The sequence below is a fragment of the Cydia amplana genome, chromosome 19, assembly GCF_948474715.1.
Source record: "Cydia amplana chromosome 19, ilCydAmpl1.1, whole genome shotgun sequence".
Lineage (NCBI taxonomy): Eukaryota > Metazoa > Arthropoda > Insecta > Lepidoptera > Tortricidae > Cydia > Cydia amplana.
The window spans coordinates 915,596-929,476 of NC_086087.1; the positions used below are offsets into that span (position 1 = coordinate 915,596).

Sequence of the window (13,881 nt, forward strand, 5' to 3'; positions counted from 1 at the left end):
GCCCTTAGAAGATTTTCAAGTCCACTATTTAAAAAAAATCGCGCCCGATGCATACTTTCAACCCTTTTTCACCACCTTGAGGGATGAATTTTCAAAAACGCTGAAATTAGTTTTCTTCTCTTTTAATAAAATACTTACATTTTTACGAAGTTTCAAGTTCCTGGCTAAATTTGAACCCCATACAAACTTTCAACCCCTTTTTAACCCTTTTAACGCTGGAATTACTTTACTTGTATTCTAATAATATGCTTTCGTACAAAGACTCATGACCCGCACTCACAAAAATGTTTGATCTCCATACAAACTTTCAACCCCTTTTTCACCACCTTGAGAGATGAATTTTCAAAAACGCTGAAATTAGTTTTCTTCTCTTTTAATTAAATACCTTTATACGAAGTTTCAAGTTCCTAGCTTAAAATAAAATTTGAACCCCATACAAACTTTCAACCCCTTTTTAACCCTTTTATAGGATTATTTTTATAAAACGCTGAAATTACTTTTCTTGTATTCTAATAATATGCTTTTGTACAAAGATTCAAGCCCCGCACTCACAAAAATGTTTGTTCTCCATACAAAGTTTCAACCTCTTTTTCACCACCTTGAGAGATGAATTTTCAAAAACGCTGAAATTACTTTTCTTGTATTCTAATAATATGCCTTTATACAAAGATTCAAATCCCGCACTCAAAAAAATTTTTGATCTCCATACAAACTTTCAACCCCTTTTTAACCCTTTTAAGGGATGAATTTTTAAAAACGCTGAAATTCGTTTTCTTGTCTTCTTATAATATGCCCTTGTACAAAGATTCAAGTCCCGCACTCAAAAAAATATTCGATGTACATTCAAACTTTCAACCCCTTTTTCACTACCTTGAGGGATGAATTTTCAAAAACGCTGAAATTAGTTTTCTTCTCTTTTAATATAATACCTTTTTACAACGTATCAAGTTCATAGCTTAAAATAAAATTTGAACCCCTAAGACAAACTTTCATCCCCTTTTTAACCCCCTTAGGGGTTGATTTTCCAAAAACGTCTCAATTACTTTTTTTGTAATCGGCTATTATGCCTTTCTAAGGAGTTTCAAAGCATTTGTAATGGATTCAAACTTTCAACCCCTTTTTATCCCTTTTAGGGGATGAATTTTTGAAAACGCAGAAATATCTTTTCCTGTCTTATAATAATTTCCCTATATACAAAGTTTCAAGTCCCACACTCACAAAAATATTTGATCTCCATACAAACTTTCAACCCCTTTTTCACCACCTTGGGGGATGAATCTTCGAAAACGCTGAAATTAGTTTTCTTGTTTTTTAATATAATACATTTTTACAAAGTTTCAAATTCCCAGCTTAAAATAAAACTTGTACCCCATACAACATTTCATCCCCCTTTTAACCCCCTTAGGGGTTGAATTTCTCAAAATCGCTTCTTATCTCTTGTACACTTTATAAATGCAACCTAGGGTGCAAATTTCAACTTTCTAGCTTTTGTAGTTTCGGCTCTGCGTTGATGAATCAGTCAGTCAGTCAGTCAGTCAGTCAGGACACTTGCATTTATATATATAGATTGGGATAAGTTCGCCTTTGTACATTGTATAATAATAGTAATATAAGTAGGTAATCTATCTTATGTAACAAGAGAGTTTCACATACATTATATATTTTATTATACCTAGTCGAGTTCCAATCATCAAGGCATCAAAAAACTGCGAATAGATTAAACAGCCATATTCGAACTTTAAGATCAAATATAAGATATTGAAACGACAATATGGATCAGATATGTCAGTGTTAAACAAGTGTCAAAAGTGACGTTTCTTCAAAGAAGTACGTCACTGAAATTCGACTTCGATTCGAAATCGTTTCAATATCTTATATTAGACGTACTTACCTTAAAGTTCAATATGGCTGCTAGCTGCTCAAAATATCTCAACTTTATTATTAGTTTACTTTGAGCCTTTTCTGTACTATGAGTATCAGCAGATCTAAGGGCCCACTTAGACGGTGCGAGAACTCGCATGCGAGTTTCATTACATTGCGTCATTTGATCGGTCGGGTGAATTGTTGTAACCTCAATGGTCCGCAATGTAACTAAAACCGTATACGAGTTCGCGCGCCATCTAAATGAGCCCTAATTCCGGCATCCTTTGTTTTACTCATTCTCTAGAGTCCGTTTGCCTTTAGGAAATTCGAAACGCTTCGGGCAGTGAAATGTGCACGATTTCAAAGGAAATAAAACTCAATTACTTTAGTAATAAAGTTGCGGTTGGATGTTTGCACTCGGTGTTATGAGTATTGTGCGAGTAGAACTAGGGCGCGCTCTAGGCAGAACGTATATTATCTTTCTATTTGGATGAAATCTATGTCTAAATCTTTGATTTAGTTGAAAAATGATACTAAACTTGACTTAGAACCTAAACTTAAAGAATTATTAACCTCAGACGTCGCAGACGCTTAAAACCACGCGTCTGCGTCAGTTAGGGCCAGTTGCACCATCCGCACTTGACAGACTGATCAACGTCAGCCGGCTATCACTTAAGGGGCCCACTGATTACCAGTCCGCCGGATGATATCGGCCTGTCAGTTAGAACAAAAAGTTGACAGTTCCGAACAACTGACAGGCCGATATCGTCCGGCGGACTGGTAATCAGTGGGCCCCTTAAGTGATAGCCGGGTGTATCGCCCCTTTGTGAAAGTTTAAACCAGCGTATAGATAAGACTATATCAGCGACCTTCGTATTGCATGACACAGCATTCAAATTGCCGTTATCGGTGATATCACACACATTACACGTAAAAAGAGAGCTTGCTAGTTCTATTTATGTTATCTAATACCTTTAAACGAGCAATTCGTGTATCCCTACCTTTCTAATATTCATTCATTCACTCTTAACAGTTACATTACCTATACATATACATATGCTTAAAGTTTTAGTCCCGGGAAGTAGCATTACTTACATAGCTCTTAAGAGTGAAGACTTTAATCTTCACTTTTGTTGCTCCGACGCCACAAAGAAAACGAATAGTTTAGATTGTCTAGACACAACACGTCTCTCGATAAAATATCGACATTATATTCCACAAAAAGATACAGAAAAAGCGATAAAAAATACTGTTTATTTGTTTGTTTTTCTCAGTGAGGAAGTCGCCGTGGTATTTGAAATAAGTTTGATGAAGAATAAATCATTTATTGAGCTCTGGGTTGAAAACAAGCCATTTGTCAACAGGCGAATATCGGGAAGTTCGTGATTATTAGTCGCAGTATATTTTCTGTATATCAGCAGAAATAAGATATATAGTTGGTCAAACCAATTTGTCAGTAAATAGGAAAAAAGAAAACTATACTCATCCTATTCTTTTGGGTGCTAGTACTAGTGTAAGACAAAGATAGACCGCACACAATCTCTCTGCTTAGCCTGAAGGTTGACTGATAGAGATTAGGATAGGGCGATTTGTAACTTTTTGAAGTGAAAACTGTAGTGAAAAAAAGGGGAAAAAATTATAAACTCGAGACAGCATAAGGCGATCACGTGACCGTAAGCCCCGTAAGGTGACCACTCATAATTTAGATGGCATTTAAATCAATAAAGTAAAACTCAATGTTATTGACATTTATGTTGCGGACTCCTTTTCAAAACCTATACTTACGTTTTTACACACTCTTTACCTATGTTCAAATAATTTGACGTTGTCATGTCAGTATGTAAATAAACATGTCAATGAAAAAGTGTGATCTTATGTGAGAATGATAATAATATATAATAAATAAATAGAATACCTCCGCTAAACGTATGTAGGTATCGTGTTACCGGGCGTCGGTAACATAGTGAGGTGAGTTTTCACTTCCATCGGCACTCCCGGAGTGCAACCCGTTGTTTTTTTTACTTATGTGACTATTCTTAATCTCTTTTGGTTGGCAATATAAAATAATAATAATATAAAATGTCTTGGACACGGCGCGGATAGTCCGGCGGTTCTTCTCTCTGCGGCCCTGACCACCGGCAGCTTGGGCCCCGCCCAGCTGATGGCGGTACCCTAGGTTAGGCTTTTTATAATGTGTTTATATAATACTTTTTAGTGTGTTTGTATGTGTTTTTGTTTTGCTTACATGTCCATATTGTAAAAAAACTTACCTACATTAAAAACAAATACCTACCTACCTATATAGATAGAAAGTTAGAAACATGAGATATTAAACAATACAACGTCGTTTCCATACTTTTTCCCTGGGCTGCAGTTATACTAACCTAGTTTTTATCTGACTGATTCCGTTTCACTATAGTCGTACGTTTGCTAACTGGTTTATGCCACCGATTGCAGCCGGCGGCTAGATTTAATCTAAACCTATCCGATGCACTGAAAAACAAAAATGGGTGAGCTGAAAATTAAGGTCAGTAGATATAGTGTTCTGTTGCAAATACTATCTGGTTCTGTTCTGGGAGTTAATATAAAAGCATTTATGTTATGTCCTTATGTTTTCACTTCACTATGACTACGTAGTATAAAACAAAGTCGCTTCCCGCTATCTGTCTGTCCTTGCTCCCTCTAACGCATAAATGCGTCCCTTAGAGTGGCCGGCGCTGGCCCATCGTGTAGAGGAGCCATTATGTATATTTTTTTAACCCGTGCGAAGCCGGGGCCGGTCGCTAGTTTCTGATAAAGTGGTAAACGAGCAGACGGATCGGACCGTTGCAGCACCAGAGGGGTTGCAAGTATGTTGCCGGCCTTTAAGATGGGAGTACGCTTTTTTCTTGAAGGACTGAAGGTCGTATCGGTCCGGAAACACCGCAGACAGTTCATTCCATGATAGCTGTGTGAGGCAGAAAGTTTCTAGAGAAACGCACAGGGACTGCCAACCATCCAGATGGAGATGGAGATGGAGATGAAGATGAAGATGAAGATGAAGATGAAGATGGAGATGAAGAACCATCCCATGAAGATGGAGATGTTTTCACCCGTGTAGAGCGATGGGGAAAGAACTTTTATAAATATCAAAAATATAGTTATTTGTAGGTACAACAACAGATCAAAGTTTGATATTTCTTCGAGTGCTTATTTTGAGTCCCGTGCAAGCGAAATTTTACGAAAATACAAAATACTAATTTAGAATCTTGAGCGTAGTAAGGGACTCAAAAGCGCACGAGATGTAAATAACTTTGATCTCGTGTAGTTCACAAAACTTTTCACCTCAGCAGTGAGAACATATTAGAGAACCCGAAATAGTTATTTGTACAACAAGTGATCAAAGTTTGATATTTCTTCGAGTGCTTATTTTGAGTCCCGTGCAAGCGAAAGATCCTATAATAGATTCACGAGCGTAGCGAGTGAATCTAATTTAGAATCTTGAGCGTAGTAAGGGACTCAAAAGCGCACGAGATGTAAATAACTTTGATCTCGTGTAGTACACAACATTTTTCACCTCAGCAGTGAGAACATATTAGAGAACCCGAAAAATGTATTCCTTCTTCATCACTTACCTCTATTCACTCATGTTTTCTTAAGATATACCAACAATTAAATTATCACCTCAGCAGCTCGAACAAGGGTACTTTGCTACTTAGAAACAGTGAGCAAAATCGCATTTTGCTCACTGAGTGAGCAAAATCGAATTTTGCTCATTTTGTCTCACTCAGTGAGCAAAATGCGATTTTGCTCACTGTTTTTAAGTAGCAAAGTACCCTTGTTCGAGCTACTGAGGTGAAAAATGTATTCCTTCTTCATCACTTACCTCTATTTACTCATGTTTTCTTAAGATATACCAACAATTAAAAATCGCATTTTGCTCACTGTTTTTAAGTAGCAAAGTACCCTTGTTCGAGCTGCTGAGGTGAAAAATAAATTCTTACCTACAGACATAATAATACCATAAAATTACGCCTAGTTTTACTGATACGAGTACTACACGAAATTATTCACTATTGTGTACATAATACAAGGCAAAGACAGGCATATAATAAATACAAACCTTGATGCCGAAATACCCCAGACAAAGGTTATGGAGTATATATGATAATACTTCGTATTTTATGACTTCATACATTTTATACGGGACATGAGAAGAGGTGAAGATTTTATATGGTACCGACTCCACATAACATACCTACACTGTAAACAAGTACTTAGGTTTGTAGTAAAAAAATTTGTTCAAATGTTTGTAACCTATGACACTACAGACGAAAAACTTTGTTTTGTACATACGTATGTACAAAACACCTATTATCTAATAACTATAATGATCGTAGCACTAAAATAAAGTACTAAATAAAACACTAAACCCGCACAGACCAGCTATCATGGTCGCATTTTCATCACCTGTTATGCTATGCGTCACTTTCGCACAACTTACATATTTGTTAGAACGTGACAGCCATGGTGACAGGACGGCAACTGTTGTTACAAACAAGCTTAAAGCTCTTATGGTAAGCGTTCGATATAGCATATGAACGCTTACAACCCAAGAGGTGCAACGCAAAATGTAGGTACTTACCTATATACATTTTTTTATTGATTCTTAAAATTTACACAGCATTACAGCGGACTAATACGCTGTGAAATTTATAATAGACAGTATTTATACAAACAAGGTACATAATACAGTCTAGAAAGGAAACAGAACAAATGTGAGAAAGAAAAACGAAAAAAAGACAGAAGATTCACTCACGCTTATCCATCGCCTCACAGAACTTAATATACATCATCTAAATATATAGAGATATTGCCTCATGTCAGACAATACTCTGAGGGCTGAATATGTAAGACATACTGAACAACTTTTACTATAGAGTCAACCCTGAAAGCGCAAAAAGAAACTGCTGTCTCATACATTTCGGCGGATCATATGTCAATGTTGTTTAAAGAGCAGATTTGTTTTCGCGACTTCAGGGTTGGCTTCATAATAGTAATTAAAATACCTACACCTTCATCCCTCAGAGTATAGCCAGACATAAAAAAATATCTAAGCCTGTATAAAATAATCCACGTGGGAATCGACTTTTTTAGCGGACTGCTTTAAATCACCCAATTTTTTTAATTTAATTAATTAATTTTCCTGAGTAATATAATAGGTACTTAATTCAGTAATTTCATTAAAGCTTCGGGGATAAGTTTTCTTGTTTATATTTAATTTATAAAGGAAATTGAAAATTTCGTAGCGCTAAAAGTTTTGAAATCGGTGACCTACTTTATATTTTCACTTACCTTTGTATACTTAAAAATATCTTGATAATGGAATTTCGATTAGGTTGTTTTTAAAATGAAGTTAATTTTTGTTGGTTTTATAAAATGTAATTTGCATTGCTTACGCAAACATAAACGCCAAAAAAGTAAAATAACCTTTAGGGAACAATAACTTTTCAGGAATTTTCTTTTTCTTTTATACAAGAACGGAACCTTGATAGCTTTTCTCTGAGGAAATACTTCCTCAAAAAGTATTCGAGTTCGATCAAAAATAACATTGACTACATATTTTCAGAAGCGAATTTCATATTAATAGCCTTTGTGCAAATATATTTAGGTATACCTACAAAGAGATCGCACTCTCATACAAAACTGTATGGAAGCGTCAATAGGTAAAAGTAATCAAACTGATACAAAGATCACATTGATTAAATTAATTAATACATAAACACGAATATTACATTTAGATTAGAATCGAATACGCCCTCATCGTTTCTAAACTCTTGTTAGGTATCTCTTATAAGAGAATACATACATATCATAGTACATAATGAGTAATACATATTAAGCATATGAATAGGTGGAATAGAATAATAAATGAATGTGTTTGTTAGTACGTGAGTAAACATGTCAAGAAGTATAGAGCGCCGAAAATACGAGCTATTTGGAGCCAAAGTAAATAAAAGAATAAGTAAAATAGGTATAATTGACTGAACTACAAAGGAAAACAAATTCACACACAAAAGTTCTTATCAGGGAGCAGCAGGAATACATAACAATATTACGATACAAGTGCGAATTACCTTTTCGCACGTGTATTGTACAACGTTTTACAGTATGTACATATGGCCATTTAAATTTTTGTCATAGGCCCTTAATCGCCCTTAATCCCGCTCTAGGGCGGTAAAGTAGCACCATATGTTCTGTAATAGTACATTACATACCTAGGGAAATGAATTCGTGAATGCTCCAGATCGCAGGTGTTTGTGGCCCGAACCGAAGGTGAGGGCCATAAATATGCGATCTGGGGCTTTACGAATTACCGCCCGTGGTTTGTCTAAAGTTTTACGTCTTTCCTTGGCCAGGAAGCGAGATTTTCTCCCTCCCACTTACGGGCCTAGGGTGACGTAAAAAGTTTTTTCTACTCCCGTACTTTTATTTGTCATTTAAAAGGTCGTGCACACACCTTTAAAACCCTACCTTATAGTTGTCAAGACAAGTCTTTAGTCTATTCCCTAAAAAAGAATTTGTGCATACACGCAGTATTTTTTTAGCGATTTTACGATACTTCATGTAATGACCACTTAAAAAATATTGAATGAAATACAGTGTTGCCAACCTTATTTTAAATGTCATCTCTGAAAAATAAGTGAACCATAGATATGTTTTTAGGGTTCCGTAGCCAAATGGCAAAAAACGGAACCCTTATAGATTCGTCATGTCTGTCTGTCCGTCTGTCCGTCTGTCCGTCTGTCTGTCCGTCCGTATGTCACAGCCACTTTTCTCCGAAACTATAAGAACTATACTGTTGAAACTTGGTAAGTAGATGTATTCTGTGAACCGCATTAAGATTTTCACACAAAAATAGAAATAAACAATAAATTTTTGGGGTTCCCCATACTTCGAACTGAAACTCAAAAAATTTTTTTTCATCAAACCCATACGTGTGGAGTATCTATGGATAGGTCTTCAAAAATGATATTGAGGTTTCTAATATCATTTTTTTCTAAACTGAATAGTTTGCGCGAGAGACACTTCCAAAGTGGTAAAATGTGTGTCCCCCCCCCTGTAACTTCTAAAATAAGAGAATGATAAAACTAAAAAAAATATATGATGTACATTACCATGTAAACTTCCACCGAAAATTGGTTTGAACGAGATCTAGTAAGTAGTTTTTTTTTATACGTCATAAATCGCCTAAATACGGAACCCTTCATGGGCGAGTCCGACTCGCACTTGGCCGCTTTTTTTTATTTTATTTCATTCATTCATTAATTATTTTCCCGCCCGTACCCTCCATTTAGGCTACTTCTTGGATTAAAAATATTTGTTAAATTTACAATTTTATTTCAAAGTAAGTGCTTGGTCGTAGAAAAAGTATTGTATGCAATGTTGTTTAACTGAGTCAAATAATACTCGTAGCGTCTTTATTAACAATTTTCGGCTGCGCCTCAAATTGTTATTCACGCCACTCTCCTTTTTTGACCTCTCTTAAACAACGGTTGCATAAAATACTATTAATTATTTAGAAACAAAAGAATGTATATAATGCTTTAAATGACAATATATAATGACACATGTCAATAAAAACAGAAATCCGAGACAGGCACTTTAAATAATACCCAAATGACGGGCCTTATCCTTAATAGAGCGATCTTATCCAAACAACCTTTGGGCACACGTGTTTGTTTGCGTATATTAAGCAGTATATTATGTTTATATTATAAAAATTGTAAGTCATAATAATGTTTGGTTATAATGGTTAATGTAGGTAATTAGTACATTACGAAACAAGTACGAAAAGTAGGAAATTCGCAAATAGTGGCGATAAATTGAAACACCACCGAAGAGTGTTTTAAATCGACAAGAGTTGTGAATTACCTTTCCGCGCGTGTATTGTACAACGTTTTACAGTACATATGGCCCTTTTTTAAAGTTTCGACATACGCACATATAGTGCTAGCTCACTAGGGTGGTAAATTAGCGCCATATTTATTTATTTTAAAATTTAATTCGGGCAACAAGGCCCGTATTACATATACCTACCTTATAAACTAACGTAATATAATTTTATACACTTAAAAACTAAACACTATTTACTGTAAAATTACACAATAAATGCTCAACCTGTTATTTTCTGTATTCTTTGTGTTGTTTTCTGCAATGAGGTGTGCAATAAAGAGTATTTGTATTGTAATGTATTGTAATTTATGTAGGTAATTTGTGTGTAATTGCATAAGTAATATATGTACTGTAAAATTGCGGCATCAATGCAGTCGTAGTAATGATGCGCTGCAATACTTCTGCAGTAATTCTGTCGACTGCATAACTGCAGGAAACGCAGTAAACGCAAATTGCAGCAGGTGGTGTAATCTGAATCCGAACAGTACGAATTTATTAGACAGAGTGTGGTAGATAATATTGGCGCGTTGTTATTTCCTATTTTCCCTACTTAGGTACTTATACCGATACTGATTTTCTAAAATTAAAATGGTCTAGTTTAGTTGAATTCTCTCATTGTAAAGTTTCATTTCCATGCAAAGTTACATATAAAAAGCTCCATCTACTTAAATACATACCGAACCACCACCGTTGACATCCTCTGCCATCCGTCACACATTACACGTCACACACTAACAAACTCGCGTCCATACCACACACGTTCTTGTCAAACCCAATCACATTTGAAATTCGAAAAATGTCGTTAAAATCGTCGTTTTGTTTATATTTGGAACGCGAGACGTCTGGTCTCTCTTTAAGCTGGGTATAGACTGATGCGCGCGCCGGTACGTTGCCATGGCAACGCGGTACGGTGTTAAATAACGTGGCCTTGTTTTTTTTTTGCTTCAGGCTATAAGCGAGACTGAAAAAGTTGCGGTTTAAGTTATGTAAGTGATATTGAAGGGTAAGGGAGTTCAATCGGTGAAAATTGGACACGAGTGTGGGCCATTTTTAACCCCTGATGCAAAAAAGATGGGTGTTATACGTTTGAAGTTTGACGCCAATGTCGTGCTAACAAAAGGATCAACTGTGAAGTAGGTTTGCCTTTGAAACTGAATAGAATTTCCCAAATTAGCCCTGCTGTTTTCGAGAAATAAGGCAACAAACATAAAAGTAGCTGATGAGTTAGAAAATACCTTTGAAATCTTGTAGACGCTTATAAAATTTCATTAAACGAAGAAAAGAAAGTTATTTCCGTCCATTTTCATTCGTTCGCGAGCATGTTGATATTTTCGTTCGGCTATCGTTTTCCATTCTATAGTCCCCTCCAGACTATGTGCACGAATCGCAGCGCGAAGCCGCGAACGCGAGTGTGGAAGAGGCTTATTATGTCAATCTTTTGATAAGGATGCAGAATGGAGGACCAAAATAAACATGATCACCTAATTAACCGAGAATTAGCGAAAGTCTCTATTTCAGCTTGGGGGAAAATGCTTTCGTATGTCCGGATGTTCTTTTTTGCAGGTCGCATTTACTCAACTGATTCTCGTGAAAATTTGTGTTTTTGTTCAGTATTTTGATTTTTTTACGCATGCATGCATTTTATGCATGTACACCATTATGTACATGCATTTTCCTAAAAATTTAACTACATACTTAATTTTTTAGGAAAATGCATGTACCTACATAATGGTGTACATATGCATAAAGGACTTAAGTTCTTAGGGTTTTTGGCACTAAGATCGTTGTGAGTTCCTTCGTCGCTACTTACTTGCGACGAATTCAGTCTTTATCACTCAATTCGTCGCAGGTAAAAATAAAAAATAAAAAAAAGCCTTTTATTTCAAGTCCAATTTGTTACACTCATTACATTACAACAATATAAGTTAGCATTTATTTATAAGTATTTTAGGTATAATGTCAATTAGAATTATTTATTGTTATTTTTAAGTCAATTTTCACATATTATAAATATACAAAGTATTAATTATTTGTGGTGGACAAGAACCCCTCATCGGGTGAAGGCAGTGTGAACCCTCGTCGCAGGTAAGTATTTAATATTATTATATTATTTAAATCTCGAGATCTACAGCTCACAGAACCATTTGTTGTATTACATTATGACTATGATAATGATGTAACCCTATTTTATGTACTTTTGATACAATTAAAAAAACTTTATTGGAAAAGAATATTAAAATATTAAAACTGTAGGTACCTACTTACTCTAACATATACCTGAATTAGTTGTTAAAATAATTTTAAGGTTATTACTTAATCTTTTTAACAAGCTTTTATTAGGTCGACCTGTATGTAACTAAGTAACTATGTAATGGAATCTAAGGTAACTAATTTAACCATCTTCCAAGGATCGTAGCGTCATGAAAATTGGCAGCTGTATGTAGTTCAGATGACAATACAATAATATGGTACTGTCTAACTGATCTGATGATGGAGACAGGAGGTGGCCATAGGAACTCTGTGATGAAACAACGCAACCTAATAGTGTTAGGGGTTTTTAGAATTGTCTCGATGAGTCCGACTCGCACTTGGCCGGTTTTTGAATTCATGCGACACAAATACGAGTGTCTGCTGTTAAATACAACTCTAATAGCAATGCGTAGAGTCGAAATTAGAAATGTATTTGAGCAGGAGATATGATATGTTGTTAATGGAATCATATGATTTAGAATTTAATGAGAATAGACACTTTGTCCGTTGTTTAAGTGCTACCGGTTTATGTATTACATTACGGTGGCGGTAAATTTTTTTTCGCGATTTCGGTGTTGGTCCCATAGGTAGAAGTTGCTCAGTATAATCCCAAAACCTCCTTGGCAACGGGAATGCAGTTATTTTTAGCCACCGTGTATGTGTGACTGTAGCTAAGTACGCCGCCTGGCGGTTATAGAACACAAATACTAGTTAGGTATTAGAGAGTTCAATCTCTCAAATAGTCTCCATATATTATTTTCTTATCCATCTGTTATCTTCGATTTTAGTCCCGGCGGCATACACTTTGCAAATAATAATCATTGACAATCTCTTTTTCACAAAGTGCAAATTAACTGGTTTAATTTAACGCCTTAACTTTTACACGAGCAATATTTCGAATTGATGACAATAATACTACGAATTTAATTGCTCCGGCCCCAATTTTGAGGAAAGTCATAAGCCGCGCGTGGCGCTGTCGCCACCTAGCGGCCATATCTGTGCTGATCGTAATAGACGCGTTTTGTTAGAGAGTTTGTCTTCTGTACTACATATTATTTATTCTGTGTCGTCGGGTGTTTTTTTTAAGTATATGTTAATACTTAGTAGTGCCTTGTTAAATTCAAGTTTCAGACCTTCAACACCCATTAGGTCATACGTCTCTATATGGTTTTAATTTCAACTCGATACCTCCACGCGTTCCCGAGATAAAGGGTCTTGACAGACATACGGACGGACAACAAAGTGATCCTATAAGGCCTCCGTTTTTTTCCTTTTGGGATACGGAACCCTAAAAAAGTTTACTCTCCGGTTTAGGCATGCGTTTGTCGACTAGCTTTTGCTCACAAGTTCGTCTGCATGGTATATTATGATGATTATGATTGATATAAGCTATCGGTTTAGTGGTTTAAGCGTTTAAAAGTAACAGACAGATAGACAGATTTACTTTCGCATTTATATTATTAGGAAGAAAAAGAGGTGTCTACAAAAATAAACTTCTTTAATATTACGCTTTACACGCCGGATTAACAGTATTTTAGGGTTCCGTATTACTCATGCAAAAGGTGACAAATGGAACCCTATTGTCATACTTCCTCTGTCCTACGTTCGTTTGCCTGCAACTGCAACCTGTTTTTTTGGATATGTTGCTATTACCGCTACAACATCACTGTTTTGTATCAGTCGGTCGAAGAAAAACACATGAAATACATTTGGGTACGGATTCTGGTATCGGAATTTATTTGTGTGTTTATCTTTAATATTTGTTCCTGAATTGGGTGTTTTCGGTTTGTTATATTTAAGTTTCTATCTTTTATTCATAATCACACACAAGTA

At 35.7% G+C, this 13,881-nt stretch overlaps 1 protein-coding gene across 1 annotated transcript in view; it reads right to left on the reverse strand.

Annotated features, from left to right (window-relative positions):
* LOC134657232 (calcium/calmodulin-dependent protein kinase kinase 2) overlaps positions 1 to 10,594 on the reverse strand; it is a 232,439-nt gene extending 221,845 nt beyond the window's left edge. The window contains exon 1 of the mRNA XM_063512801.1: positions 10,476 to 10,594. Within this exon, the coding sequence (XP_063368871.1) occupies positions 10,476 to 10,505 (30 nt within the window). The 5' untranslated portion in view covers positions 10,506 to 10,594. The remainder of the gene's footprint in view (positions 1 to 10,475) is intronic.
* Between the last annotated feature and the right edge of the window lie 3,287 nt (positions 10,595 to 13,881).